The sequence below is a fragment of the Mus musculus genome, chromosome Y (assembly GCF_000001635.26).
Source record: "Mus musculus strain C57BL/6J chromosome Y, GRCm38.p6 C57BL/6J".
NCBI classification, from domain to species: domain Eukaryota; kingdom Metazoa; phylum Chordata; class Mammalia; order Rodentia; family Muridae; genus Mus; species Mus musculus.
The window spans coordinates 49570331-49597715 of record NC_000087.7 but is presented as its reverse complement, the minus strand read 5'-3'; the positions used below and the strand labels follow the sequence as shown (position 1 = coordinate 49597715).

Genomic DNA, 27385 nt, shown 5'->3' with positions numbered 1-27385 from the left:
ACTTTAAAAAAAGTATAAGAATAAATTTTAAATAATTCAACTATATTAGTGTGTGGAATTTCAGTCCACGGGACTATATACCATTCACATATTCATTTAGATTTCCTTTGGAAGTTAATATAAAGATGCACTTATACTTAAACAAGAAAATGATTAAAGATATTTAAAAATAAAGAAGTTCTATTTTAACTCTAAAGGTATAACTGCTAGTTAACTTTGTAATCACATCACTGGGATTAACTTCCTTCTCAGAATCATCAGAATAACAAGGATTAAAGAAACTTTAAAACTCTGTTTCATAGGAAACAAAAAAGTTAGAGATTTTTTTATTTGTTTATATATATACCAGCAAGTGAAAATTTTTCATGCTTCATTTTTCTGAAGATGGGAAAGTAGAAGAGAACTTCAGATTATTCTCCATGATGGCTCTTTCAAACATAGACATTTTTTTTTCTCAGTTCACCATCTACACCAAAAAGCATATCTTAGTACTTGGTCCCCAAGTTCATCAAAACCTAAAACAGAAAAGTACCTCTTATTAAATAAATTCCCAAGGATACAAATATGAAAGATTCTGTGCAGATGATGTATAGGGTAAAGGTTAAGGTCAGGATTAGGATTAGGGTTAGTGTTAGGGTTATGTTTAATAAAGCAGGATAATTATAGTGTTATTAAAGTATGAGGTACATCTGAGGTCAAATTCCCATTTTATCATTTCATAACTTTAATAATTCATACAAAGCCATTAGGATTTTATGGATAATAGCAGTCATTTCAGTAAGAAATAATTCAAAATAATAAGTAGTTAAAACTTTATGATTATTAAAACATATTTAGATTCCTAAGGTCATTTTATGGACCATGTGCAACATACCTCCATGGACTTCTCATGCATTTCTTTAACTGCTTCCAGGGTCTGGTTCTGACTACATTTGGACAGTTTCAATGCTTGTTGTTCTTTTTGACAACTATTCTACAAATGTAAAAGGAAAACATTAGTATAACAATTCTGTTTATTTTTGTTGTTACTGCCATGCAACATGCATGGTAGTCTAACAATAAAACACTAAATGTATATCTAATACTAAAACATTTATGTGAGCAAAAATAATTCTATATGAAAGTTAAAAGGAATAGTTTTCCAACTGATTTAAAATTTTAACAACTATTTTGACTAAATATATATATATATTTACAATAATATGAAATAACATTATGCTACCAATTGTGGGGTAGGAATTTTTTTTTAATGTGAAAGAGTTTTTCATAATGCACAGACTGGCCTTAGCCTCCCAAGTTCTTATGTTTATAGGCATGCACCATGTATACATGAACTCGGTAAAATCCTAGTCTTGGAAGCTTAGATTGGTTTTCTCTAGATTCCAATCTCAAGCAACACATAGAAGTAGTAACATAAAGTTCTCATTGTATTCTTTAGGGTTGCGCACAACCATGATAATTTGCATTTAAAAAAAAATTAAGACAAGCCCTTTACACCTTTTCACCTTGGGCTACTACAATCCTGTTTTGCCCTTTATTCACTGTGATCAATTTTTTACCTCACATTTGCACTCAAATCATCATAATTAAGTAAAATTACCTCTAATTTGCAATGCTTATCTTTAAAAAAAGTGCACCTGCATACATTTGGAGACAAAGGGTTAATATTGGGTGTCATCTTTGATTTCACAGTACTGTTTCAGAGACAGAATCTCACTAAACCTAGAGCTCATCATTTATGCTACACCTGGTGGCTACAAAGATCTGGAGATCTTCTTTTCTCTGAACTAAATCTGAGATTGGTTGTTTTAAAATGCTCACAACCACACCAACTTTTTTTTGTTGTTGTGGTGGTGGTTTGTTTTTAGTGTTGCTAGTTTGTTGTTGTTTATTTTGTTGTTGGTGGTGGTGGTGTGGGCATTCATCCCAATGCAGGGAATATAAGCTGGGGTCTCCATGCCTACACGGGAGAAAGATTACCAATTAAACCATCTTCCAGCCCTGTAAATCAATCTTATTGGGCCCACATGCAGCATATGACACATTTAGGGATCTTTTCTTCTTTAAAACTTTCCTTCACTCATGGTAGTTTTCTTTCTACCAGTGGTTCTCTTCCTTTACTGGCTCCCTCTCACCAGCTGCCATATGCAGAATTACAAATCTTGAAGTACCCTGCTGTTCTGTCTTTAGACTCCTTATTTACAGGGATGATCACTTTCCCTTGAAATGTCATCCAGAGTCCAATGTTTAAAAACTGTCTTCAATTGGAGTATTTATTATTTATCTTTAGTTCCTATCTCTTTCCAGAACTGACTCATAATGGCAGGTTCCTCAATGCCTTCTGAGGCAAGAATGAATTTGCTGTTCCTTTCAAATTGAATACTTTCCAAACTATTAACCAGTAAATAAAATAAAATGGTTAATATGATTATCGTTGTCTCAGATCTTACTTGGAAACCAGGTGATGACTCTACAGGTAGAGTAATGGAGACGTGATCTAAAATTGTTTGCTGATATTCTTCCACAGGAAAATTCTTCCAGGGCTGTTGAGATTGTTTGTTTCCATCCTCTGTTATTACTAAATCTTTACTAAATTTAGGACTGTAAGAACTGATTTACCAAATTGAGTTGGTTTTTTAATATAAACAACAGAGTCCAGGTGAAACCAATAAATAAGCTTTCTCTCTTCTTTGAACTCTGATATATTGTGGTTTTTTTTGTTTTTTTTTTTTTTTTGTTTTATTTTTTTTTTTTGTAGTCACTGGTAATCATCTCTTGATCTTTCTGCAAATGTCTGCCTCTTGAAAACTTATGATCTGGTATACCATAAAATGCCTAGTCGTTTTCATTGATATAGTATGCAATCAATAGTTTATATCTCAGTAAGACTAGAACAGAAGCAAGGATAGATAGATAATGGAACTTAATTTAGTTTCATATGCTCAACTCAAGGCTAGTTGTTCCATTCCTACTTAGTAATACTAGGTTAAATATTAAGTTTTTTTTATGGTACCAACCACTGATTTTTCTTTTTCTTCATTGAATTTCTGTACATCCATATCAGACTTCTGAAATGTAGTTATATACTGCTCACAAAATTTGTTGTTGATGTTCTTCCTGTAAAGCACAGTAACAAAAGCAGGCACATTTCATACCAATATGAAAAAGAACACTCAGAACAAATTCAATTGAACATTTCATACTATAAAAAGAAAAATAGCAGTATAAAATATCTAATGGGAAATCATTATAGATTTTTCCCCTAACATATTATCAGAGAGGTTTTCATTTACGTTTTAGCTTTTCAAAATTAAAGAAATATAAACACAAACAACACACACGTAACACACACACACACACACACACACACACACACACACATATATATATATATATATATACATGTACAAAATTTAATTATATTTCAATGTGTTTTTTTTTCATTATTTTCTACCAAATATAAGTTCTAATTTATTTTTCATACATTGCCTTAGTAAAGACAGTGCAAAACATGTCAAATAAAATATACAAATTGTCTGCATATGTAATTGTAGTTGTTCCTTTTGAATATTGTTAAACATAATAATCCATAAATTACATTCCTAAGACTATGTGCAAGACTTCTGTATTTCCACAATGAATGTAAATTAAAATTTAAATCTCATTAACATTGACTTAAAGCAGAAAATAAAATTTTCATAGATTTCTATGAATTAGATTTAGTTTGCTTGAAGGCATGATGTTATAGGGTTAACTGTTTAGACAAAATCAAAGCCACACATTTTTACTAAAGAATCAGACATGATATAATTTTTTTTAAACTTCAGCCACATATAATTTTTAAAATGATACACATTTGACCCTACAAATATAACAACTCTACCTCTCTCGTTCGTTCGTTTTGCAAAATCTTTCTAATTTCTGGTTGCTGCATTTGAAAGATTCTTTGACATAAGTTTCCATCCATTTTCTCTTTATGTGAAGCGTCTTATAAATGTCATCTATATTAAAAATAAAGAGTCATTTTGAAGAAAAATTAGATGATTCCATGTATTCAAGTAAAAATAGATATAGATAAATTTCATTCAATAATGCTATGGAAACTTAAAATTAAATGATAGATATCACAAACATGCTTCATACTTTAGAATACTTAGGGTTTGGTATGTTCAGATGAAGGATGTTCAACCTGTAAAGTCTACAGAAATGTTCCACAACATAGAAAAAAACAGTCCATGTATTTTGGATAAGAAATATCTAATCTTATCTGAATTTTAATTTCTGTAAGGAAAATAATTTTGAGCTTCAAGAACAGTTTTCAAAAGAACAAATGCACAAAAAAAAGGATCAAAAGTATACTTAATTCTTCATAGGGAAACACTTTTAATAAAGGCTAATTCTTTTCCAAATCTAAAAAAGATGATGCAACTGAAAGAACAAACTTGACTGTAGAACTGTTAGACCCATTGTTTAAAATATTCAATTAAAATAAGAGGGCAACCGGTCATATTGGTTCCCATGTTAATCCTAGTATTCTGGAGGAAAAGGCAGAGAGATATTTGTGTGTTCCAGGTTAACCTGGTCAACATACTGAGTTCCAGGACAGTCAGAGCTACAAATGAGACCCTGTCAGAATCAAACCTGCGTTTGATTCCTAGCACCTACATAATGTGCACAAATATCTCCAACTCCAGTTCCAGGGGATGTGATGCCCTGTTCTAAATTCTGCATGCACCAGGTACATATGTATATGACTCACAGACATACTTATAGGCAAAATACCTATATAAATAAAAATAGATAAAAATGTTAAAATCTATGTTTAAAACAATGATCTCCAAGTTTTTTTTAATCAAAATAAAATTATTTCTAAAGTGAATTGGTAATTATATTTCAGAACATATCCTTTAAAAAAACACTTGAAGAAAATTATGGTAGGAACTTTTGATCAGTAACTGCTGCAGTTCATGAAAATTGTAATGCTTCAGAAAATGTTTAGTACCTTTCTAGCATGCACAGTTAGCTTTCAGTAACTAGGATGAAGCTATATTTCGGTGTACATGTTTAATATTCTCACCATACATAGTACTAGACAAAATCAGATTATTAAATGATTATTCTGCCTCCTCTAAATAGAGCAAATCCTTCAGTTGAAAAAAAATAATTTGGTAAAATGGGTAACTTGAAAGAAGCAAAATATTATTTTTTAAAAATATAATATTGTTTCATGGGGGTAGAGATATGGCTCAGCAGTTAAGAGTACTTCCTGTTCTTTGCAAAGGACATAGGTTTGGTGTCTAGCACTCATATGGTGGCTCACAACTATCTGACTCCAGTTCCAGGTATCTGAAATAATCAACTGATATCTGAACAACAGGTACACATGTGGTGCACATATATAACTGTAAGCAAAACACTAATACACATAAATAAGTCCAAAAATAGGTATTAGGAGCATTGTTTAGTAAGCCATGTAAAGATGTTTTTTTTTGTGTGTGTATGATCCTAGTATTGGAAGCTTAAGCAGGAGATTTCCAGTGTAAAGACTGCATAGGTTAAATAGGAAAATGCAGGCCAGCCTGAACTACATAATGACACCATATCTCAAAGACAAGTTACTGTCTTCTGAGAAAGCTCACTTAGCATTCAGTTACATATAATTTAAAACAGATACTTTAGAATCTGAGTATCATTCTCTCATTGTTTAGTAAGTTGTCTTCCACTTACAGTTACATAATTCATTTCATAAAAAGAAAAAAAAAACAATGAAGGGATTGGAGAGATGATTCAGCAGTTAAGAGCACTGGTTCCCTTCCAGCTTTCTGAGATTGGAGTACCAAAACCCACAAGGTGGCTCACTACCTATAACTTCAGTTTCAGGGGATTCAAGGCCTTCATCTGGCTTCCTCAGGTACAAGACACACTAGTTGTGCACATACACACGTGAAAGAAAAAAAAAACAATAACCATAACATAAAATTTAAAAATAAGTTATAAGGGTTACATTAAAGAATTCAGTTTTGCACTGTGCCATATAAAGAAGGAAGCACAGAAGACTCCTAGAAAAGAAACTGACTTAATATAAAATTAGCACTGGATCAATGAAAATATGTTTCATGTACAGAATTTTGTATACATATCACTTAGCTATGAGTACATGGAACTGTGAAATTGTTTACATCTATTTTTTTTCCTTTTAAAATTCCTTCAAAGCTGTTACAAAAAAAGCCTCAGTAGTCAAGAGGGCCTACTGTGAAAAGAGGAGGTTCACAAAGTACTTTTTTTTGTTTTTTAAGGTAAGTAATGTTACTTCATGCTTATCAAAGGATAATTCATCAAAGATGAACTCACAATTCTGAATATCTATGCTCCAAATACAAGGGCAACCAAATTCATAAAGAAATTTTACTAGAACTCAAAGTACATATTGTACCCCATATAATAATAGTGAGAAACTTCAACACCCCACTCTGAGCAACGCAGAGGTCCTGGAAAAAAAAGAAATGAAAAAGAGACACTGTGAAACTAATGAGAAGTTATGAAACAATCGGATTCATCAGATACATATATATGTATCTGTCACACACACACAGACACACACATCCAAACATGCACACATATATTGAAGCAAATTCACACACAGTTCTCACTAGATGAAGAGAAATTATTTGAAAAAAAATCAACAAACCTTCATGATAATAGTCTTGGATAGATTAAGAATTTTAAGCACATACCTAAATATAGAAGCAAACCAGAAGCCAACATCAAATTAAATGGAAAGAAACTTGATGCAATTCCACTAAAATAAGACAAGACAGGACTAGACAAGGCTTCTTACTTTTTCCCTACCAATTCACTATAGTACTACAAGTTCTAGACAGAGCAACTAGAAAACAAAAATTGGTCAAAGGAATAAAAATTGGAAAGGAATAAATCAAAATATCACTATTAGCAGATAATAAAATAGTATACTTAAGTGACCACAAAAATTCCATCAGAGAACCCATAAACCTGAAAAACAACTTCAGCAAAGTGGCTAGATATACAATTAACTCAAACAAAACAGTACCTTTCTTCTACTCAAAAGATAAACAGGCTGAAAGGCAATTATGGAAACAACACCTTTCAAAAGTCACAAATTATAGTTCCTTGATGTGACTCAAACCAAGCAGGTGAAAGATTTCTATGACAAGAACTTCAAGTCTCTGAAGAAAGAAACTGAAATATCTCAGAAGATGGAAAGGTCTCCCATGGTCATAGATTAAGTTAGTAAAAATGGCTGTCTTCCCAAAAGCAATCTACAGATTCCATGCACTCTCCATCAAAATTGAAACTCAATTCTTCGTAGAGACAGAAAGAGCAATATGCAAAACCATTCGGAATATCAAAACTCCAGAATATCCCAAAACTATTCTCAACAATAAAAGAACTTCAGGGGGAATCATCCCTGACCTTAAGCTGTATTATGCAGAAATAGTGATACAAAAATGTATGGTAATGGTACAGAGACAATGCCTTCATGAAATGGAGAGATCTAAAATATATCATCCTGTGTGATCTCAAAGGAAAAAAAAACATGGTATGCACTCACTGATAAGTGGATATTACCCTAAAAGCTCAGAATACCCAAAATGTAATTCACAGACCACATGAAGCTGAAGAAGAAGGAAGACAAAAGTGTAGGTGTTTCAGTCCTTCTTAGAATGGGGAACATAATATTCCTGATAGGAAATGTGGAGATCAGGGCAGAGACTTAAGGAATGACCATCCAGATTCTGTCCAACCTTTGGATCCATCCCATATACAGAAACCAGGCACAGTCACTATTGTGGATACCAACAAGTGCTTGCTGATAGGAGCATAATATGACTGTCTCCTGAGAGGCTCTGCCAGGGCTTGGCAAGAACAGAGGCTGATGCTCACAGCCAACAATCAGACTGATCATGGGGTCCCCAGGGGAGCAGTTAGAGGAAGAATTGAAGGAGCTGAAGGGGTTTGCAACCTTACAGGAAGAACAACAATATGAACCGAGCAGACAGACCAGAGCACTCAGGGACTAAGCCACCAAACAAAGAGGGGCACCCATGACTCTAGCGGCATATAGAGCAGAGGATGGTATTGTCAGACATCAGTGGGAGGAGAGGTCCTTGGTCCTGTGAAAGCTCCATGCCCCAGTGTAGGCAAATGCCAGGGTAGGGAGGTGGAGTATGTGGGTGAGGGAACAGGCTCATAGAAACAAAGCAAGTGTCAAATGGAATAGGGATTTCCTGGGATTAAACCAGGAAATGGCTGATATTTGAAATGTAAATAAATACATACACACTCACACACACACACACACACACACACACACACACACACACACACACACACACAGATGGCTTTAACTGTGTCTTCAGGTGGGTTTACATCTAATCACAGGATGATCTAAATTTTTCCCATTCCTGCTAGTTTTTTGATAAATTAGAGTAAATGTGTCTGCATCTCAATCTCCAAATAAAACCATAGTTGCTCTTATCACAACCAAGCTCCTCAACCTTTTTCATCACAATACAAATCTAAGACAAATCTTAAATATAAAATTCTTCCTGGCTGGACAAATATTTTACTGCTACAGCAAGAAGCTCTGGTTTCAATCTTCAGGAATGAAAAATAAAAACCCCCAAAATTTAGATATAAAAAATAAAGAAGGCATGATTCCTCGGGCCCCATTACATTTCTGAGGCTGAGGACTTCAGGTACAAGGCCAGTCCAGGCTGCAATTGAGGTTTCAGACAATCCTGAGATATAGAGCTAGAGGTTACTTTCCTAAACCAAAACAACAAATAAATAAAGACAGCCTGGTCTGAATTATGTCTGAATTCCCAGCACTTCTGAGGCTGAGAGAAGCCTCTAGTATTTGAGGCAGTTTGGAACCTATATATAGAAATTTCGGCAATGTGGCATTTTCACAACACGTTAAAATGTAGACTGGTCTTCAGTTTCTTTTTAATAAATTCCTGGTGGGAAGCAGTTGCACAGAAGAGGGTTTTGTCTGTTTCATACACTAAGTGAAGTCCAGTTTACTCACACCTCACATCCCCAGTCCCCAAGAATACTTTCAGGGTCTCCATTTCCTTGGCCTTCCTGATTTCTGCTAGGAGCTAGTCTGTTCAAACTCTTGCACTTACAGTGAAGTTCTCAGTTTTTCTCAGCAGAGGCCTAAGTGGGAAAGGTCGATTGTGAACCTGGAAGTAGCAACTTCCTGAGTCCAGTGAGGGTCACCTAATCTCATTACTCCTGAAGAAACACCTCCAAAACTCCACCTTCATCCCCACCCAGACCCCTAGCTGAACCAGGATTAACCAACAGACAATTGACTACCTCCACTGAGACTTCATCCTACCATGATTCCTCAAGAATTTTGCTTCCTCAAGAACTCTTTGTAGCCACCATACTGGGTAACAGGGTTTGAACAGCAGGAAAATAATCTCAGCCAAGCCCATTGCTGATTGGCTGTGTTTGCACATGAGTACTAAGGGTAAGAGAGGCTCTTTCAGTCATCTGTGATTAAAGCTTCAAAAAGCGGGTAGTATTTTAACTTCCACTACTACCCAGAGGCTTTCCATTTTCTAAGTTTGCAATACTAACTTGAAAGTTAAAATAAAATGAACTCCAAAGACGACTCTCCTACTTTGTTTCAGATGAAGGGACTGTTCTATGTAACTCTACATTGTTTTTTGGTTTGTTTGTTTGTTTTGTTTTTTTGTTTCTTTTTTTTTTTGGTTTTTTTTTTTAAACTAAAGTGTTTTGCATGTTTGTATTTATATAACATGTATGACTAGTTCCCCTAGAAACTAGAATAGGATGCCAAAATCCCTGGATCTAGAATTAAAAATGATTTTGAGAATTATGTGGGTTCTAGGAACTAAACCTTGGTTCTGTACAAAAGCAACAAGTGTTCTTAATTTCTAAGCCATCTTTCCATTCCTATCCTGTGTGTGTTTTAAAGTGTGCTGGACCATTTCTCACGATAGATGTTTAATTTTACTATATAATGGAGAGTATAAAAAATGACTTTGTTAATGTTGTCTATTTCCAGAAACAGAAAAACAAACAAACAAACAAACAAAACAGCAACAAAAAAAAACATAATTTTAATGGATTGTGTAAATCATAAATAGTTTCAGGATAAAAATGGAGTGTATACATTTCAGTATATGGGTGCATAAGGAGGCCAGATATAGACATCTGTTTTATTCTCAATTATATTCCAAATTTCTTTTTCATTTTCAGTTTTTTTTTTTCAAGTCAGGGTTTATCTGTATAGCTCTGGTTAACCAGGAACTCACCCTGTATACCAGGGTGGCATCAAAATCAAAAATCTCCCTGCCTCTGCCTCCCAACGTCTGGGATTAAGGCATGTGCCACCACTGACTGACCCAACTTAAAACTTGAGATAGGTTCTCTCTGAATATGCAGCTAACCAATGCCACTACCTCGGCTAGCCAGCAAGCTGTCTCCACCTACTCAGCACTGGTTGGCAGCCTGCATTTTAGAAGTGGATTCTAGGCCCCCACTTTTATTTTCAAGAAAAACATTTTACTAAAACAGCCATCTCTCTAGCCACTCTTCAAGGTTTGTTCTGTTGCTATAGACACTGCAATTTTTTGTTTGTTTGTTTTTTGTTTGTTTGGTTTCTTTTTCTATTTCTCTAATCATGCCTAAGTTTAGGCTCCAAAAATGCTTAGTGGTGGTTTTGCTTGTTTCCTTACAACAGCAAATTGGTTTTCTTGCTCACTTTACAATTTGCAGCTAATTTGGCACACTGGACGAACTGACATTTCATTTACTAGTCTTATTGCTGTGTTTTGTTTCTCTGGTGCTTTTTTTTTTTTTTTTTTTTTTTTTTTTAATTTGCTGGGTTTGTTTTTTTTTGCTGGTTTTTTGTTTTTGTTTTTGTTTTCACCACTGAAGATGAAATTTATAACTTTTAATGGTGCTTTACCACTGAGCTACATCTTTAGTTAATCTTTAGTTTTGAATGTTGGATGAGAAGTTATCTGTGTGTATTTTTTAACGAAAACTATAATTTCTGTGAAGTCTACAATTATCCCCCTATGCTATAGGTTCTATAGAGATCTGTTTCCCTCGTTTGGCCTCTTCAAGAAACAGGGAAATATTTCTAAAACACATACCTCCAGATTTATCCAACATACTGCCTACTTCATGTCTGTGAAGACAGAACAATAAAAAATTAAAGCAAGAAATATAGTAGACTGGTAGGCCATTTTTTTTACCACACACAAAACTTTACACAGAACCTTCTTTAATTTTTTATAATAAATATATAATGTTTGGTTTGGAACAAATGTCATATGCATATAAAATATATGGTGGACTACCAACTTGAACTTGGATTATTTACTTTTAACAATTCATACGTTTACACCCCACAAGGAGTTTATTCATAACTCTCCCACAATTGCCAAGACCCTTTTTTCCCCCAGATAGTCCCCTACTTATTTTTATGATGTTTCTCCTTTTCTTTGAGTGTGTCAAAGATCACATGCAGGTGGTCCTATTGTATGAGTTCCTATGTGTTTGTGATCACAAAGTCTAAAGGATCCCAAGCTGGGCTTGAACTTAACATATATCAGCATCTGACATTGAAATGCTGATCTTCCTGAATCTAGTTTTCCAGTGAAGGTAACACAAACACTACTTTTGAAGTACTCTATTGAACTGGCAAAAAAAAAAAAAAAAGAAAGAAAAAAAAAAAAAAGAGAAAAAAAGAAAAAGAATTGAAAATATTACCCCATGTCTTCATCTCCTTTTACTTGAGGCGATATATTTTCATCTTTACCAATTGCTGGATTATTTACTGTATTGACAATAGAAAATGTAAACATTTGAAAGTATGCAATATTAGCAATAGTTAATAAAGTACTATCAATTTGAATTTCTTTGGAAAAACTGCCCATTTTGAGTTTTTGAAACAGATTTTAAAAATTAAGTAAAATTAAGTACATCCAGGAAATCTAGGACACAAGGAGAAGAAAAAACATAAGGATAACAGGTGTAGATGAGAAGTAAGATTTCCAAATTATAGGGCCAGTGAATATCTTCAACAAAACTATAAAAGAAACCTTTCCTAACCTAATGAAAGAGATGTCCATGAACATACAAGAAGCATGCAGAACTCCAAATAGTTTGGACCAGAATAACAACAACAAAAACAAAAATCCCTGCCATCATATATTAATCAAAGCACCAAATGAACAAAACAAAGAAAGAATATTAAAAGCAGTAAGGTAAAATGGTCAAGTAACATATACAGGAATTCCTATCAGAATTACACCTAACTTCTCCCCAGAGACTATGAAAGCCATAAGATCCACGGTAGATATCATACAGACACTAAGAGAGCAGAAATAAGAGCCAAAGCTAAAATATGCAGTAAAACTATTTTACCATAGATTGAGAAAACAAGGTATTCCGTGAAAAAACAATATTTACACAATACCTTTGAACAAACCAAACCCTTCAAGGGATAATAAAGGGAAAACTCCAATATAAGGAGGGAAATCACATGCTAGCAAAAGCAAGATATTAATCTTGAAGTAAACCTAAAAGAAGATAGCTACATGAACAAAATTCCAACAAAAATAACAGGAAGAAACAAAGACTTTGTCTTAGTATCTCTTAATATCACCATATTCTATTCACCAATTAGAAAGAAATAGACAAACAGACTGGATGTGTAAGCAAGACCCAGCATACCAGAAACAAACCTCAGGGACAAAGACAGACATTTCCTTACAGTAAAAGGCTGGAAAACAATTTTCTAAGCAAATGTTCCAAAGAAACAAATTTGGAGTAGCCATTCTAATATCAAATAAATTTGACTTTCAACCCAATGTTATCAAAAAAGACAAGGAGTGACACTTCATATTCATCAAAGTTAAAATTTACCAAGATGAATTTTCAATTCTAAACATTTATAGTCCAAATGCAATGGCATCCATATTCATATAAGAAACTTTAGTACAGCTCAAAATGCACATTGCACCACACACAATAATAGCAGAAGACTTCAACAACCCTCCTCATCAATGGAAAGATCCTGGAAAGAAAAATTAAAAAAAAGACACAGTTAAACTAACAGAAGTTATGAAACAAATACATTAGTTGATATCTATAGAACAATTTATTCTAGAACAAAAATTGTCCATTCTGCTCAGCACCTCATGACGCCTTCTCCAAAATTAACAATATAATCAGTCACAAAACATGCCTCAACAGATATAAAAATATCCAAATAATCTCATACATCCTATCTAATCACCAAGGACTAAGGCTGATCTGAAATAATAATATAAATAATTGAAAACCCATGTACACGTAGAAGGTGAACAAAAATCCAGTCAGTGATAAATCAGGTAGGGAAGAAATAAAAAAAAAATAAATGTAAGACTTTTTAGAGTTTAAAAAAAATGAAGTTACTACATACTGAAAGTTGTGGAACACAACTAAAGCAGTGTTAAAGGGAATCTCATAGCTCTGAATGCCTCTAAATAGAAACTGGAGAGAAGATACAGTAGTAGGTTGACAGCACACCTAAAACCCCTTGAATAACAGGAAGGAAATTCACCCAAGAGGAGTTGAAGGCAGGAACTAATCACACTCAGGGCTGAAATCAAACAAGTGGAAACAAAGGAACTATAACATAAAATCAAACAAACTAGGAGCTGGACCTTTGAGAAAGTCAACAAGATAGATAAAACATAAGCCAGACTAATTACAGGGCACAGGGAAAATATCAACATTAACAAAACCAGTAATGAAAAGGGAGACATAACAACAGATACTTAGTAAATCCAAAAAAATCATCAGATCCTACTATATAAGCCTGTAACTTAGCAAAAGTGGAAAATCTGGATGAATTGGACAATTATCTAGACAGATGTCAGGTACTAAATTTCAATCAGGTTGAGATAAACCCTGTAAACTCTCCCATAATCCCCAAAGAAATAGAAGCAGTCATTAAGAGCTCCCCCCTCAAAAAAAAAAAAAAAAGCCCCGTATCTGATGGGTTTAGTACAGATTTCTATCAGGCTTTCAATGAAACACCAATACCAACAATCTTCAATCTATTATGCAAAAACAAAAGAAAATGAACACTACTTAATTTGTTCTATGAAGCCACATTTACTCTTATACCCAAACCATACAAAAACCCAGTGAAGACAGGATACTTTAGACCAATTTAACTAAATAAATATTGATGCAAAAATACTCAATAACATCCTGTTAAACACAATCCAAGAACACATCAAAATGATCATCCTTCATGATCAAGTGGCTTCATCCCAGGGATACAGGAATGGTTCAATATATGGGAATCCATCAATGTAATCCAATATGTAAAGAATCTCAAGGAAAAAAACACAGTATTATCTCATTAGACGCTGAGGAATCATTTAAAAAAAATCAACACACCTTCATGATGAAGTCTTGGATAGATTCAGAAAGCAAGGCCCATAACTAAACATAGTAGCAAACCAGGATCCAACATCAAAATAAATGGAGAGAAACTCGATGCAATCCCACTAATATATGACAAGGCTTCCCACTCTCTCCCTACCTATTCACTATAGTACTAGAAGTTCTAGCCAGATTAAATAGACAACAAAAAGAGGTCAAAAAGTTAAAAATTGGAAAAGAACAAATGAAAATATCACTATTAATAGGTAATAAGATAGTATATTTAGTGACCCCAAAAAAATCCTCTAAAGAACCCTTAAGCCTGAGAAACAACTTTAGCAAAGTGATTGGATATACAATTAACTCAAATAGATCAGTAGCCTTCCTCTACTCAAAGGATAAACAGGCTGAAAAGGAAGTTATGGAAGCAACACTCTTCACAATAGTCTCATATTTTAATACCTTGGTGTGACACGAAAAAAGCAAGTCAAAGTTCTGTAGGACAAGAACTTCATGTCTCTGAAGATAGAATTGAAATTCTCAGAAGATGGAAAGATCTCCCATGGCCATAGATTGGTGTCCCAAATAATTTAGTAAAAATGTCTATCTTGCCATAAGTAAGCTCTGATTCCATGCCCTCTCCATCAATATTAAAACTTAATTCTTTATAAAGATAGAAAGAGCAATATGCAAAATCATTTGGAATAACGAAAATCCAGGATATTGTAAAACTATTCACAACAATAAAAGAACTTCAGGGGGAATCATCCCTGACCTCAAGCTGTATTATAGAGAAATAGTGATAAAAATGTATAGTGACCATAAAGAAAAAATGACTTCAGGAAGTTCACACGCAAACGGATATGTCTAAAGTATATCATCCTGTATGAGGTAACACAATCCCAAAGGAAAAAATATGGTATGCACTCACTGATAAGTGGATATTATCCTAAAAGTTCAGAATACCCAAAATGTAATTCACAGACCACATAAACCTTAAGAAGGAAGAAAAAAGTGTGCATGTTTCCGTCCTTCTCAGAATGGGGAACAAAATACTACTGGGAGGAAATATGGAGACAAAGTGCAGGGCAGAGACTGAAGGAACTACCATTCAGAATCTGCCCCACCTGTGGATCCATCCCGTATATAAACACCAGACCCTGTCACTATTGTGGGTACCAACAAATGATTGCTGAAAGGAGCCTAATAATGCTGTGTCCTTAGGGGCTCTGCCAGAGGTTGGCAAAAACAGAGGCTCATGCTCACAGCCAACAATCAGACTGATTATGGGGTCCACAGTGGAGGAGTTAGAGGAAGGACTGAAGGAGCTGAAGGGGTTTGTAATCTTACAGGAAGAACAATAATATGAACCAAGCAGACCGCCCCCCTCCCCCCAGAGCACTCAGGGACGAAGCCAGCAAACAAAGAGGGGGACCATGGCTCCAGCTAAATACATAGCAGAGGATGTCCTTGTCAAACATCAGTGAGAGGAGAGGTCCTTGGTCATGTGAAGTTTGGTGTCCCAGTGTAGGCAAATACCAGAGCAGGGACATGGGTGTTGGTGGGTGGGGGAACATGCTCATAGAAGCAGAGGGAGGGTGGAATGGTAAAGGGAATTTCTGGGGTGAAACCAGGAAATGACTAATATTTGAAACGTAAATAAACACACACACACACACACACACACACACACACACACACACACACACCTAATATGATGGCTTTAACTGTGACTTCAAGTGGGTTTACATGCAATCACAGGATGATCTAAATTTTGGTCCCATTGTTGCTAGGGTTTTGATAAATTAGAGTAAATGTGTTTGCATCTCAATCTCCAAATGAAATCATGGTTGCTTTTATCATAACCAAGCTCCTCAATTTTTTTCATCATAATACAAATCTAAAGCAGATCTAAAATATAAAGTTTTTCTGGCTGGAAAAATATTTTACTGCTACAGCAAGAAGCTCTGGTTTCAATCTTCAACAAGGAAAAAAGGAATAAAAAACAAACAAACAAACAAACAAACAAACAAACAAAAATTTAAATATAAAAAATAAAGAACACATATTTCCTCAGGCCCAGGTACATTTGTAAGGCTGGGGACTTCAGTTTCAAGGCCAGTCAAAGCTGCAGGTGAGGTTTCAGACAATCCTGAGATATAGAGTTAGAGCTTACTGTCCTAAACCAAAACAACAAATAAATAACAACAACCTGGCCTGAATTATGTCTGAAGTCCCAGCACTTCTGAGGCTGAGAGGAGCCTCTGTATTTTGAGGCAATTGGAGCCTATACATAGAAATTTCGGGAATCTGCCCTTTTAACAACAGGTAGAGGTAAATGAAGACTGGTTTTCAGTTCGTTTTTAATGAATTCCTGGCAGGCAGCAGCAGCTAAAAGAAGGTTTTAGTCTGTTGGCTCCACTAACTGACTTCCAATTTACTCACTCCTCACCTCCCCAAGCCCCAAGAAGACTTCCAGGGTCTCCAATTCCCTGGCCTTCCTGCTTTCTGTTAGAAGATAATTCTGTTCAAACCCCTGCCCTTAGCGAAGTTCTCTGTTTTTCTCAGCAGAGAACTAAGTGGGAAAAGTTGATTGTGAGCCTGGAAGCAGTACCTTCCTGAGTCCAGTGAGGGTCACCTCCTCTCCTTACTCCTAAAGTAACACCTCCACCCCTCCACCTTCTTCCCCACACAGGCCCCCAGCTCAAACAGTATTAATCATCTTTCAACAGACAATTGACTACCTCTACTGAGACTTCTCCCTACCATGCTTCCTCAAGAACCTTGCTTCCACAAGAACTCGGCTTGATGACTACCACAAAGCATACTGGGTAACAGGGTTTGGATAGCGGGAAAACAATCTCAGCCAAGGCCCTTGCTGATTGGCAGTGTTTGCACATGTGTACTAAGGGTGAGAAAGGCTCAATCAGTCGTCTGTCATTGAAGAGCAAAAAGGAGGTAGTATTTTAGCTGCCACTACTACCCAGAGGCTTTCCATTTTCCAAGTTTACAATACTAACTTGAAAGCTAAAATAAAACGGATCCCAAACAAGACTCTCCTACTTTGTTTCAGATGAAGGTGCTGTTGTTTGTAATTTTCAATTGTTTTATTTATTTAAGTAATTTGTTTTTGCATGTTTGTGTTTATAAACATGCATGTGTGGTGCACATAGAAACTAGAAGAGAATTCCAAAACCCATGGATATAGAATTAAAAATGGTTTTGAGCCATTGTGTGGGTCCTAGGAACTAAAACTTGGTTCTGTCCAAGAACAACAAGTGCTCTTAATTTCTAAGCCATCTTTCCATCCCTGACTTTGTGTCTTTTAAGGTGTGCTGATCATTTTTTTTGAAAGATGTTTATTTGTACTATACAGTGGAGATTACAAAATTATAACACTTTCTTAATATTGACAATTTGCTCATAGAGAAAAAACAAAAAGACAAAAACCATCATTTTAATGGATTGTGTAAATCAGATAAAGAGTATTGTAAAAAACTGATGCATATACATTCCAGTATAAGTATGCATAAGAGGGCGACAAATAGACATTTGCTGCATTCTCAATCACATTCCAACTTCCTTTTTTTTTTTTTTTTTTTTTTTTTTTCAAGGCAGGGTTGTAGTCCTGGACCTCACCCTGGTTACCAACTGCTGGGATTATGGCATGAACCACCTCTGACTACCCAAATTTAAAACATGAGACAGATTCTCTCTGAATCTGCAGCTCACCAATGCCACTAGCCTGGCTAGCCAGCAAGCTGTCTCCAACTACTTTTCACTGGGTTGCAGCCTGCATTTTTAAAGCCGATTTAAGACCCCCTCCTTAATTTATATACTTTCAAATAAAGCACGTTACCAAAACAGCCATCTCTCTAGCCCCTCTGAGAGGTTTGTTCTCTTGTGGTAGCCACTGTATATTTTTTTTTTCTTCTCTAATCATGCCTAAGTTTAGGCTCCTAAAATGCTTATTGCTGGTTTTGCTTGTTTCCTTACAAGAGCAAACTGGGTTTCTTGCTCATTTTACAATTTGCAGTTAATTTGGCAAACTGGACAACCTAAAATTTCATTTGCAAGACTTATAACTGTGTTTTGCTTGTTTGGTAGGATTTTTGTTAATTTGGTGCATTTGTTGGTTTGTTTGGGGTTTTTATTGTTATTGTTTTGTTTTGTTTCTTTGTTTGTTTTTGTTTGTTTATTTTTGCCACTGAAGATGAAACTCATCACTTTTAAATGGTGATTTACCACTGAGCTACATCTTCAGCTAATCTTGCATTCTGAATGTTTGCTGAGAAGTTATCTCATATGTGTTTTAAAGGAAACTACAATTACTGTGAACCCAAAATTATCCCCTTTTGCTATACAGTCTAGAAATCTGATGCCCTCTTCTGACCTCTTTAAAAAACAGGCAAATACCTCCAAAAACACATACCTTCAGATTTATCCAACATACTGTCTACTTCATCTCTGTGAAGAAAGGAAAATAAAAAATTAATGCAAGAAATATAGTGGACTGGTAGGCATTTTTCTTACCCACACAAAACTTTAAAAACAACTTTCTTTTAATTATTTATAATAAATATATAATGTTTGGTTAAGAACAAATGTCATATATATATATATATATACATATATATATACATATATATATATGTATATGTATGTATATATATATGTATGTATATATATATACATATGTATATGTATGTATATATATATATGTGTATGTATATATATATATATATATATATATATATATATGTATATATTACATGGTGGAGTATCAAAGTGATCTTGTATCCTTTACTTTTACCAATTCATACATTTACACCCACAGTAGTTTATTCATTACTCTCCCACTCTTGCTGAGACCCTTCTTCTTGCCAGATGGTCCCCCTCTTATTTTCATGATTTTTCTCCTTTTCTTTGTGTGTATATCTTGGAAGATCTCAGGCAGGTGGTCATATTATACTAGTTGCTATGTGTTTGTTATCACAAGGTCTGAAGGACCTCAAGCTGGGCTTGAACTCAACATATAGCAGTGTCTGATTTGTATTGCTATCTTCCTGAATCTACTTCTCCAGTGAAGGTAATACAAACACTACTTATGAAGTAATCTATTGAGCTGGCAAAAAATATTGAAAATGTTACCCCATATCTTCATCTGCTTCTGCTTGAGGCGATATATTCTCATTTTTATCAAATGCTGGGCTCTTTACTGTATTAACAATAGAAAACAGAAACATTTGAAAGGATTCTATATAAGTAATAGTTAATAAAGTACTATCGATTTGAATTTATCTGGAAAAACTCTCCATGTAAATTTTTGGAAGAGATTTTAGAAAGGAAATATTTACACCGAGAAAATCCAGGACACAAGGAGATGACAAAACTTAAGGATAATAGGTATCAATGACAAGTAAGTTTTTCAAATTTAGGGACAGTGAATATATTCAACAAAATTATAGAAGAAAACTTCCCTAACCTAAAGAAAGAGTTGCCTATGAATATACAAGTAGCCTACAAAACTCCAAATAGTTTGGACCACAAGAGAAATTTCTTCCATCATATAGAAATCAAAACTCCAAATGCATAATAAAAAAAAAAGAAAAGAAAAAGAAGAATATTAAAAGCACTAAGGGAAAATGGTCAAGTGACTTATAAAGGAAATCCTATCAAAACTATACCTAACTTATCCCCAGAGATTATGAAAGCCATAATATCCAGGGCAGATGTCATACAGACCCTAAGGGAAAAGAAATGCCAGACAAGGCTACTAGACGCATCAAAAAATTTTACAATAGATTGAGAAAACAAGGTATTCTGTGAAAAAAAACGATATCTACACAATATGCTCGAACAAATCCAGCCCATCAAGTGGATAATAATGGGAAAACTCCAATATAAGGAGGGAAATTACACTCTAGAAAAACCAAGAAATTGATCTTGAAGCAAACCTAAAAGAAGAAAGCTACATGAATCACATTCCAACTCTAACAACAAAAATAACAGGAAGCAACAACTACTTTTCCTTAATATCTCATAATATCAGCAGACACAATTCACCAATAAAAAGACATAGAATAACAGACAGGATGTGTAAGCAAGACCAAGCATACTAGAAACAAATCTCAGGGACAAATACAGATATTACCTTAGAGTAAAAGGCTGGAAAACAATTATCCAAGGAAATGTTACAAAGAAACAAGTTGGAGTAGCCATTCTAATATCAAATAAATTCGACTTTCAACCCAAAGTTATCAAAAAAAAAAAAAAAAGAGGAGGGACACTTCATATTCATCAATGTTAAAATTTGCCAAAATGAATTCCCAATTCTGAACATTTATACGCCAAATGCAATGTCATCCACACTCATAAAAGAAACTTTAGTAAAGCTCAAAAACACACATGAATAGAGCATTAAAAGAAACCTTGACTAAATTGGTTTTAGAGACCTGCAGAAAAGATTATGCAGCTCTTTTTCCCTTCACCTTGTTCTGAGTATGGAACACCACAGGGAAATTTAAACTTACACCATTCGAACTCCTCAACTGGGGACCCCCCCCCCTTTAACAGAAGCAGGTGGAATGTTTGACCCTCATGTTTCTTTTTCAGAACTCCCACTAGCTCACTTGAAGGACCTACAACTGGTCAGAAAAGATGCCTTGGAAATGTTGAAACACAATAAAAAACTTAAACAAAAACAAAAAAAAAACAAAAAACATACGAACCAGAAACCATCTTGGTGCCACATAAATTTCAAACAGGAGTACCTGTCCTGGTCTGGTGCCACCATTCTGGCAAACTTGAACTCAGATCAAAAGGACTTTCCCTGATGATTCTCACAAGCCCTGCTGCCACACCTCGAGCATGTGCCCAGTTCTGGCATCCAGCCTGCCATGGCCCACTGGCCTGGCACTGCTCACACACAGTGGGCACTGCACAGGAACCTCCCTCCCTCCCTCCTCCCAATGGCAAGAGGCTCTTTTGTCTCATTCAATGGGCTTCTGAGGTTCTCAATCTTACATATCCTAAAGCTGTGACCTCATGTTGGCTTTGTTTGGCAGCTGGGCCAGAGGTTTAATTTTCTAACTTATAAGATCAGAACTATGTACTAGAAGGAGTGGGAAATGTGAGACCACAACTTAGAGCGTTTCTCCCTGGAAGGTAAAGCACCTGGACATTCTCCAAGATTGTTTTCCCTGATTTATAAAAATACAGCCAGAAAGAGACTCTATGTTCTCTACAGCCACCAAAAATCCTTTTGGTTTCTGAGCCTTACAGCTAGAGATTCAAAATTGGAGTTTTGACAAGGACATCTGGGCAGAGAAGAACACTCCTCCCATCTCTTCCCAACTCCTCCAAACTCTCCTCCCAACTCATCCCAATTCCTCAGCTAGCTAATAAAAACCTTCTTCTGTCACATCTCAGAGTCATACGCCCCTGCCCTGCACAGTGGAAGGAGTTTGTCCTTAGCTAGCTGATAATAAAACCTCTTGCAGTTTGCATCAGGTGTGGATTTCTCTCAAGTCACTGGGGTGCTGGCCAGCTCATCCCGGGACTTTACTGGACTTGAGAGGAGGTCCATCTTCGGGGTCTTACACATGGAGACCTAATACCAAAACTCTTCAAACTATTATGCAAAATCAAAAGAGAAGGAACACTATTGAATTTGTTCTATGAAGCCAGATTACAATTATATTCAAACCATACAAAAACACAATGAAGAAAGGAAACTTCAGACCATTTTCCCTTATGAATTTCGAAGCAAAAATACTCAATAAAATCACTGCAAACCAAATAAAAGAATACATCAAAACGATCATCCATCATGGTCAAGTAGACTTCATCCCTGTAATGCAGGGATGGTTTAATATATGGAAATTTGTCAACTTAATCCACTATAGAAACAAACTCAAAGACGAAACCAACATGATCACCTCATTAGATGCTGAGAAAGCATTTGACAAAACACAACACCCATTCATAATAAAAGTCCAGGAAAGGTCAGGAATTCAAGGCCCATATCTAAACATAAAAAAAAATACAATAGACAGCAAACGAGTAGGAAACATTAAACTAAATGAAACAATCTCATTAAAATCAGGGACTAGACAAGGCTGCCCACTTTCTTCATACCTATTGAATATAGTAGTTGAAGTCCTAACCAGAGCAATTAGACAACAAAAGGAAAACAAATGAATACAAATTGGAAAGGAAGAAGTCAAAATATCACTATTTCCAGAATATATGATAGCATGTATCAGTGACCCAAAAATGCACCAGAGAAATCGTAACCATATATATGACTTCAGTGCAGTAGGTGAATATAAAATTAACTCAAACATATCAGTGGCCTTTCTCTACTCAAAGGAAAAAGAGGATGAGAAAGAAATTTGGGAAAACTCACCCTTCACAATACTCACAAATAATATAAAATAGCTTGGTGTGACTCTAACTTAGAAAGTGAAAGATATATATGATAAAAACTTCATGTCTCTGAAGAAAGAAATGAAACAAGATCTCAGAACATGGAAAGAACTCCCATGCTCATGGATTGGAAGGATTAATATAGTAAAAATGGCTGTTCTGCCAAAAGTAGTTTATAGATTCAATATAATCCCCATCAAAATTTCAACTCAATTCTTTACTGAGTTAGAAAGGGCAATTTACAAATTCTCCTGGAATTTGAAAAAAACAAACAAGCAACAACAACAACAACAACAAAAAACCAACAACAACAACAACAACAAAAAACAAAAACCTGGTATAGGAAAAATTATTCCCAACAATAAAAGAACCTCTTGTGGAATCACCATGCCTGACCTCAAAGTGCACTACAAAGCAATTGTGATAAACACTACATGGTACAGGTATAGTGGTAGACAGGTAGATAAATGAAATAGAACTGAAGTCAGAGAAATAAACCTTTAGTCACTTGATCTTTGACAAAGGAGCTAAAACCATCTAGTGGAAAGGAGACAGCATTTTCAACAAATGGTGTTGGTTCAATTGGCAGTTCGCATGTAGGAGAATGTAAATTGATCTATTCTCATCCCCTGTGCAATGCTCAAGTCTAAGTCGATCAAGGGACTGCACATAAAACCAGAGACACTGAAACTTATAGAGGAGAAAGTGGGGAATAGCCTGGAATACATGGGCAAAGGGGGGATATTCTTGAAAAAAAATACTACCAATGTCTTGTGCTATAAGATTAAAAATGGACAAATGGGACCTCATAAACTGATAAGGTTATACCCAGAAGTTCAAACTTGTAATAAGGAAACATGCTTCACTTTGTCCATAGCAGCCTTTTGTATAATAACAAGAAGCTGAAATGAACCCAGATGACTCTCTTTAGAGGAATGTATATAGAAAATATGGCACATTTACTTAATGAATTACTACACAGCTATTAAAAACAATGAATTCATGAAATTTTTATACAAATGGATGGATCTGGATGATATCTTCCTAAGAGAGTTAACCCAATCACAAAAAACACACATGATATTCACACATTGATGAGTGGATATTATCCCTGAAGCTCAGAATAACCAAGGTAAAATGTGCAAAACCCATGAAACTGAAGAAGGAAGACCAAAGTGTGGATATGCCGTTCCTTCTTAGAATGGGGAACCAAATTATCATGGAGGGAGTTACAGAGACAAAGATTGGAGCTGAGAATAAAAGAATACAGAGACTGCCTCACTTGGGGATCCATCCCATATACAACCACCAAATCTACTGAAGATGCCAACAAGGGATTGGGTGCAGGAGAATGATATAGTTGTCTCCTGAGAGGATCTGCTAATGCCTGACAAATAAAAAAGTGGATGTTCACAGACATCCTTTGGACTTAGCACAGGGTCCCCAATTATGGAGCTGGAGAAAATACCTAAGGAGCTTAAGGAGTTTGCAGGCCCATAGAAGAAAAAACAACATGAACTAACAAGTACCCCACAATTCCATGGGATTAAACCACCAATCAATGAAAACAAATAATGGGATATATGATTCCAGCTTCTTATGTAGCAGAGGATGGACTAGTCAGGCATCAATGGGAGGAGAGACACTTGTTCCTGTAAAGATCCTATGCCCCAGTATGGGGGAATACCTGGGTTAGGAATTGGTAGATGATGTGTTGGGGAGATGGGGGAGAGGGGAGAGGACAGGAGATTTTTTGGAGTGGAAACTAGAAACGGGGATAATATTTGAAATGTAAATAAGGAAAAGTTATAATAGAAAAAGAAAGGAAATAATTTATTTGCAAGTTTTATGAAATAAATTCATGTTTGGCAAACATATTATATGAACAATGTTCATGTCTTTTCTTGAGGCGAAATCAAGAAAGTTCTTCTCTCTCAACATATGCTGATATAGTTCCAAGAGTAGGTTTATGTGCTGCAAAACCTTGTATATAGGAATAGAGAGATATAGGTAAAATTAGAAATGAAGTATATGTAAACTCTTAACAAAGACTTCTTCCATTTCAGGTGACTAGGTAAAGTCTAATGAACTGCAGGACACAATTAATACTGGAAATGCGATACCTTCCGAAAGAGCCTCCTCTGAAACTTTTATGTCATCGTCCTCATCATCAAAGTCCAAAAGTAATAAGTAACCTTCCTTTGGTATCACCTTCAATTTCTTAAGAGCCATTCTTCTCATAAGAACACAGTAGTCTTCTTAGTTTAAAAAAAAAAAACAATAAAAATAAAAAGGAAAAAAAAGAACTTAGTTACCTGATTAAAAATTATCATTTAAAAAATTAAAAATAACAAAAAATCAAATAATAATTTTAGCTCAATGAAAGATCATTTCTTTTTTTACTTAACATGTATATTTTTAATCAATTGCCTTTATCAGAGAGTTCTGTGTACATATTCAATATGGTGATGCATATATATATACACTTACCCGTACCATTTCCTCCGTGTATCCCATTTATCATGTCCCTCTCCCTCACAACTTGTTTTAAAAACTTCTTTAACTCACTTCTTTAAAAACCTCCTTTAGAACCTAAATTATTAGTCTGCAATTTCTCAGTTTAAAAAGAGACAAAAACTGGCCAACCTTCAACCTATGAGTCCTCCCCTCCTCCCAAAAAACGATGAGCAACATCCTTTAACCTTTGAGGTATCTGAATTTTGGTCCTATCTCCCACAGAATATTTTTAAACAAAACATCAGCAATTCTGTTTACCAGTTTATCTCAGTCTAACGTAAACTCACAGTTCTATCCAGAAAGATAAAGAACATGGTAACTGTATATTCATATCAAAAAGATCCACCACTAAGTCTACAAAAAAACATGAACTACCACCACCACCCACACAGAAAGACCTTATATTGGAGAAATTAGGGATTTGGGGAAGCCGAGGATTTCAAACATCTGAAGATTGTAAGTTCAAGGCCAGGCCAAGCCGGGCCAGCTGAAACTACAAAGATAGATCCCATCCTACAGAACCTAAACTGAGAGAAAAAGCTGAACTTGGTGGTGCAAGTCTTTAATCCCAATACATGGGAGACTGAGACAGAAAGATCTGTGGTCAGAATCCATCCCCAATGACTTATGAATCTCTTACAATTATCTCCTCTTCTTCTTTTCATTCATCTTCCTATGCCATTCTACTGTCTGCAATGTTCATACAGTCTATACCAAAGGAACACACCATAGAGAAGACAATGAGGAGGGAGGAATCCTCAGTGTGTTTCTAAGGGATCCTGAATATCACACAGGACAATCGCCAAGGCATCTCACCAATGGCTCCCTGTTCCCTGACCCACAGTCCTGCAGCTGGTTCTCTGATCCTATCCCCAGGCCCCAAGCTTTTCTCTTCCAAGGGTTCCCAATTCTCTATGGCCCTGACCTGTTCGATCCTCTTCCATGAATACGGTCCTCCACCTTCCATTCACCCTCAGATTCCACAGAAAATGGCGATCAGGAGGCTTTTCCTCACATAGTGGCCTCCTGGGCCTGAGATTCCCCACCCTGTCACACCTCGATTAACTGTCCAACAACCCTGATCAGGGCAGACTATCACTTACAGCTCATCTAAGAGGAGAACACCTTCCAAACCGCACCCTTCTGTGCTTAGCTCCTCAATGGCAAAAAAAAAAAAAAAAAAAAAAAAAAAAAAAAAAACCGTTGTCAGGGGCCACACCCAGACAGAAGCCTCAGAGGATCCTTTGTGATGCCAGCTGGAGCAAATAGGTCTCACCAAAGGACTGTGCTGATTGGCTGAATACACCCTGCGCATGCGTTCACGGAATACCAAGTACTTTGAAGGGAGTTTTTAGAAGGTGGGAGTAATCTACTGGCTTTAAGACAAATGATTTCCAGTTTGTTGGTTGACAAGTGCTTACAAACTTGAAAATCCAGAACAAATATGTAACATATGAAATACAGCAAATGGCTCTACTTAATTTCAGCTGTAGAGGCTCTTGTAAGCATTTTTGGTTTTTTATTTATTTATGTGCATAAACATTTAATAATGTGGACTTCTGCATGTACACACGCACACCAGAAGAGTCTATGCTGCCCTAAGAGTTCAGAAGGGAACATGCAGATTTCCTACAACCCCTGGTACTCTCCTTTCTCTACTTTCCTAGTCCTCAGCTTGATAGAAGAGTGTGCTAGGCAGTGCAGGCCCTCTCTCTCTCACTTATGTGCTTGGCCACTCAGGCCCACTCTCTCACTTAGGAGTTAGGCTGGGCAGGTCCTATCTCTCTCTCTCTCTCTCTCTCTCTCTCTCTCTCTCTCTCTCTCTCTTAGGTGCTAGGCTTCACATGTCCTCTCTCTCTCTTATGTGCTAGACTGCCCAGGGCCCTTCTCTCTCTTATGTGCTAGGCTTCCCAGGACCTCTCTCTCACTTAGATGTTAGTCCTTGCAGGCCCTCTTTTTCACTTATGTGCTA

General features: G+C 35.7%; 1 protein-coding gene across 1 annotated transcript; it reads right to left on the bottom strand.

The window, feature by feature from the left end:
* Nucleotides 1-485: 485 nt before the first annotated feature.
* On the bottom strand, nucleotides 486-25137 carry Gm21209 (predicted gene, 21209). Its single transcript, XM_017318707.1, has 7 exons — nucleotides 25020-25137; nucleotides 19618-19684; nucleotides 18899-18933; nucleotides 3884-4001; nucleotides 3018-3117; nucleotides 875-973; nucleotides 486-515 (listed from the first exon to the last, which is right to left on the bottom strand). The coding sequence occupies exons 1-7, from the start codon at nucleotides 25135-25137 to the stop codon at nucleotides 486-488; spliced, it is 567 nt and encodes a 188-aa protein (XP_017174196.1).
* Nucleotides 25138-27385: the final 2248 nt, after the last annotated feature.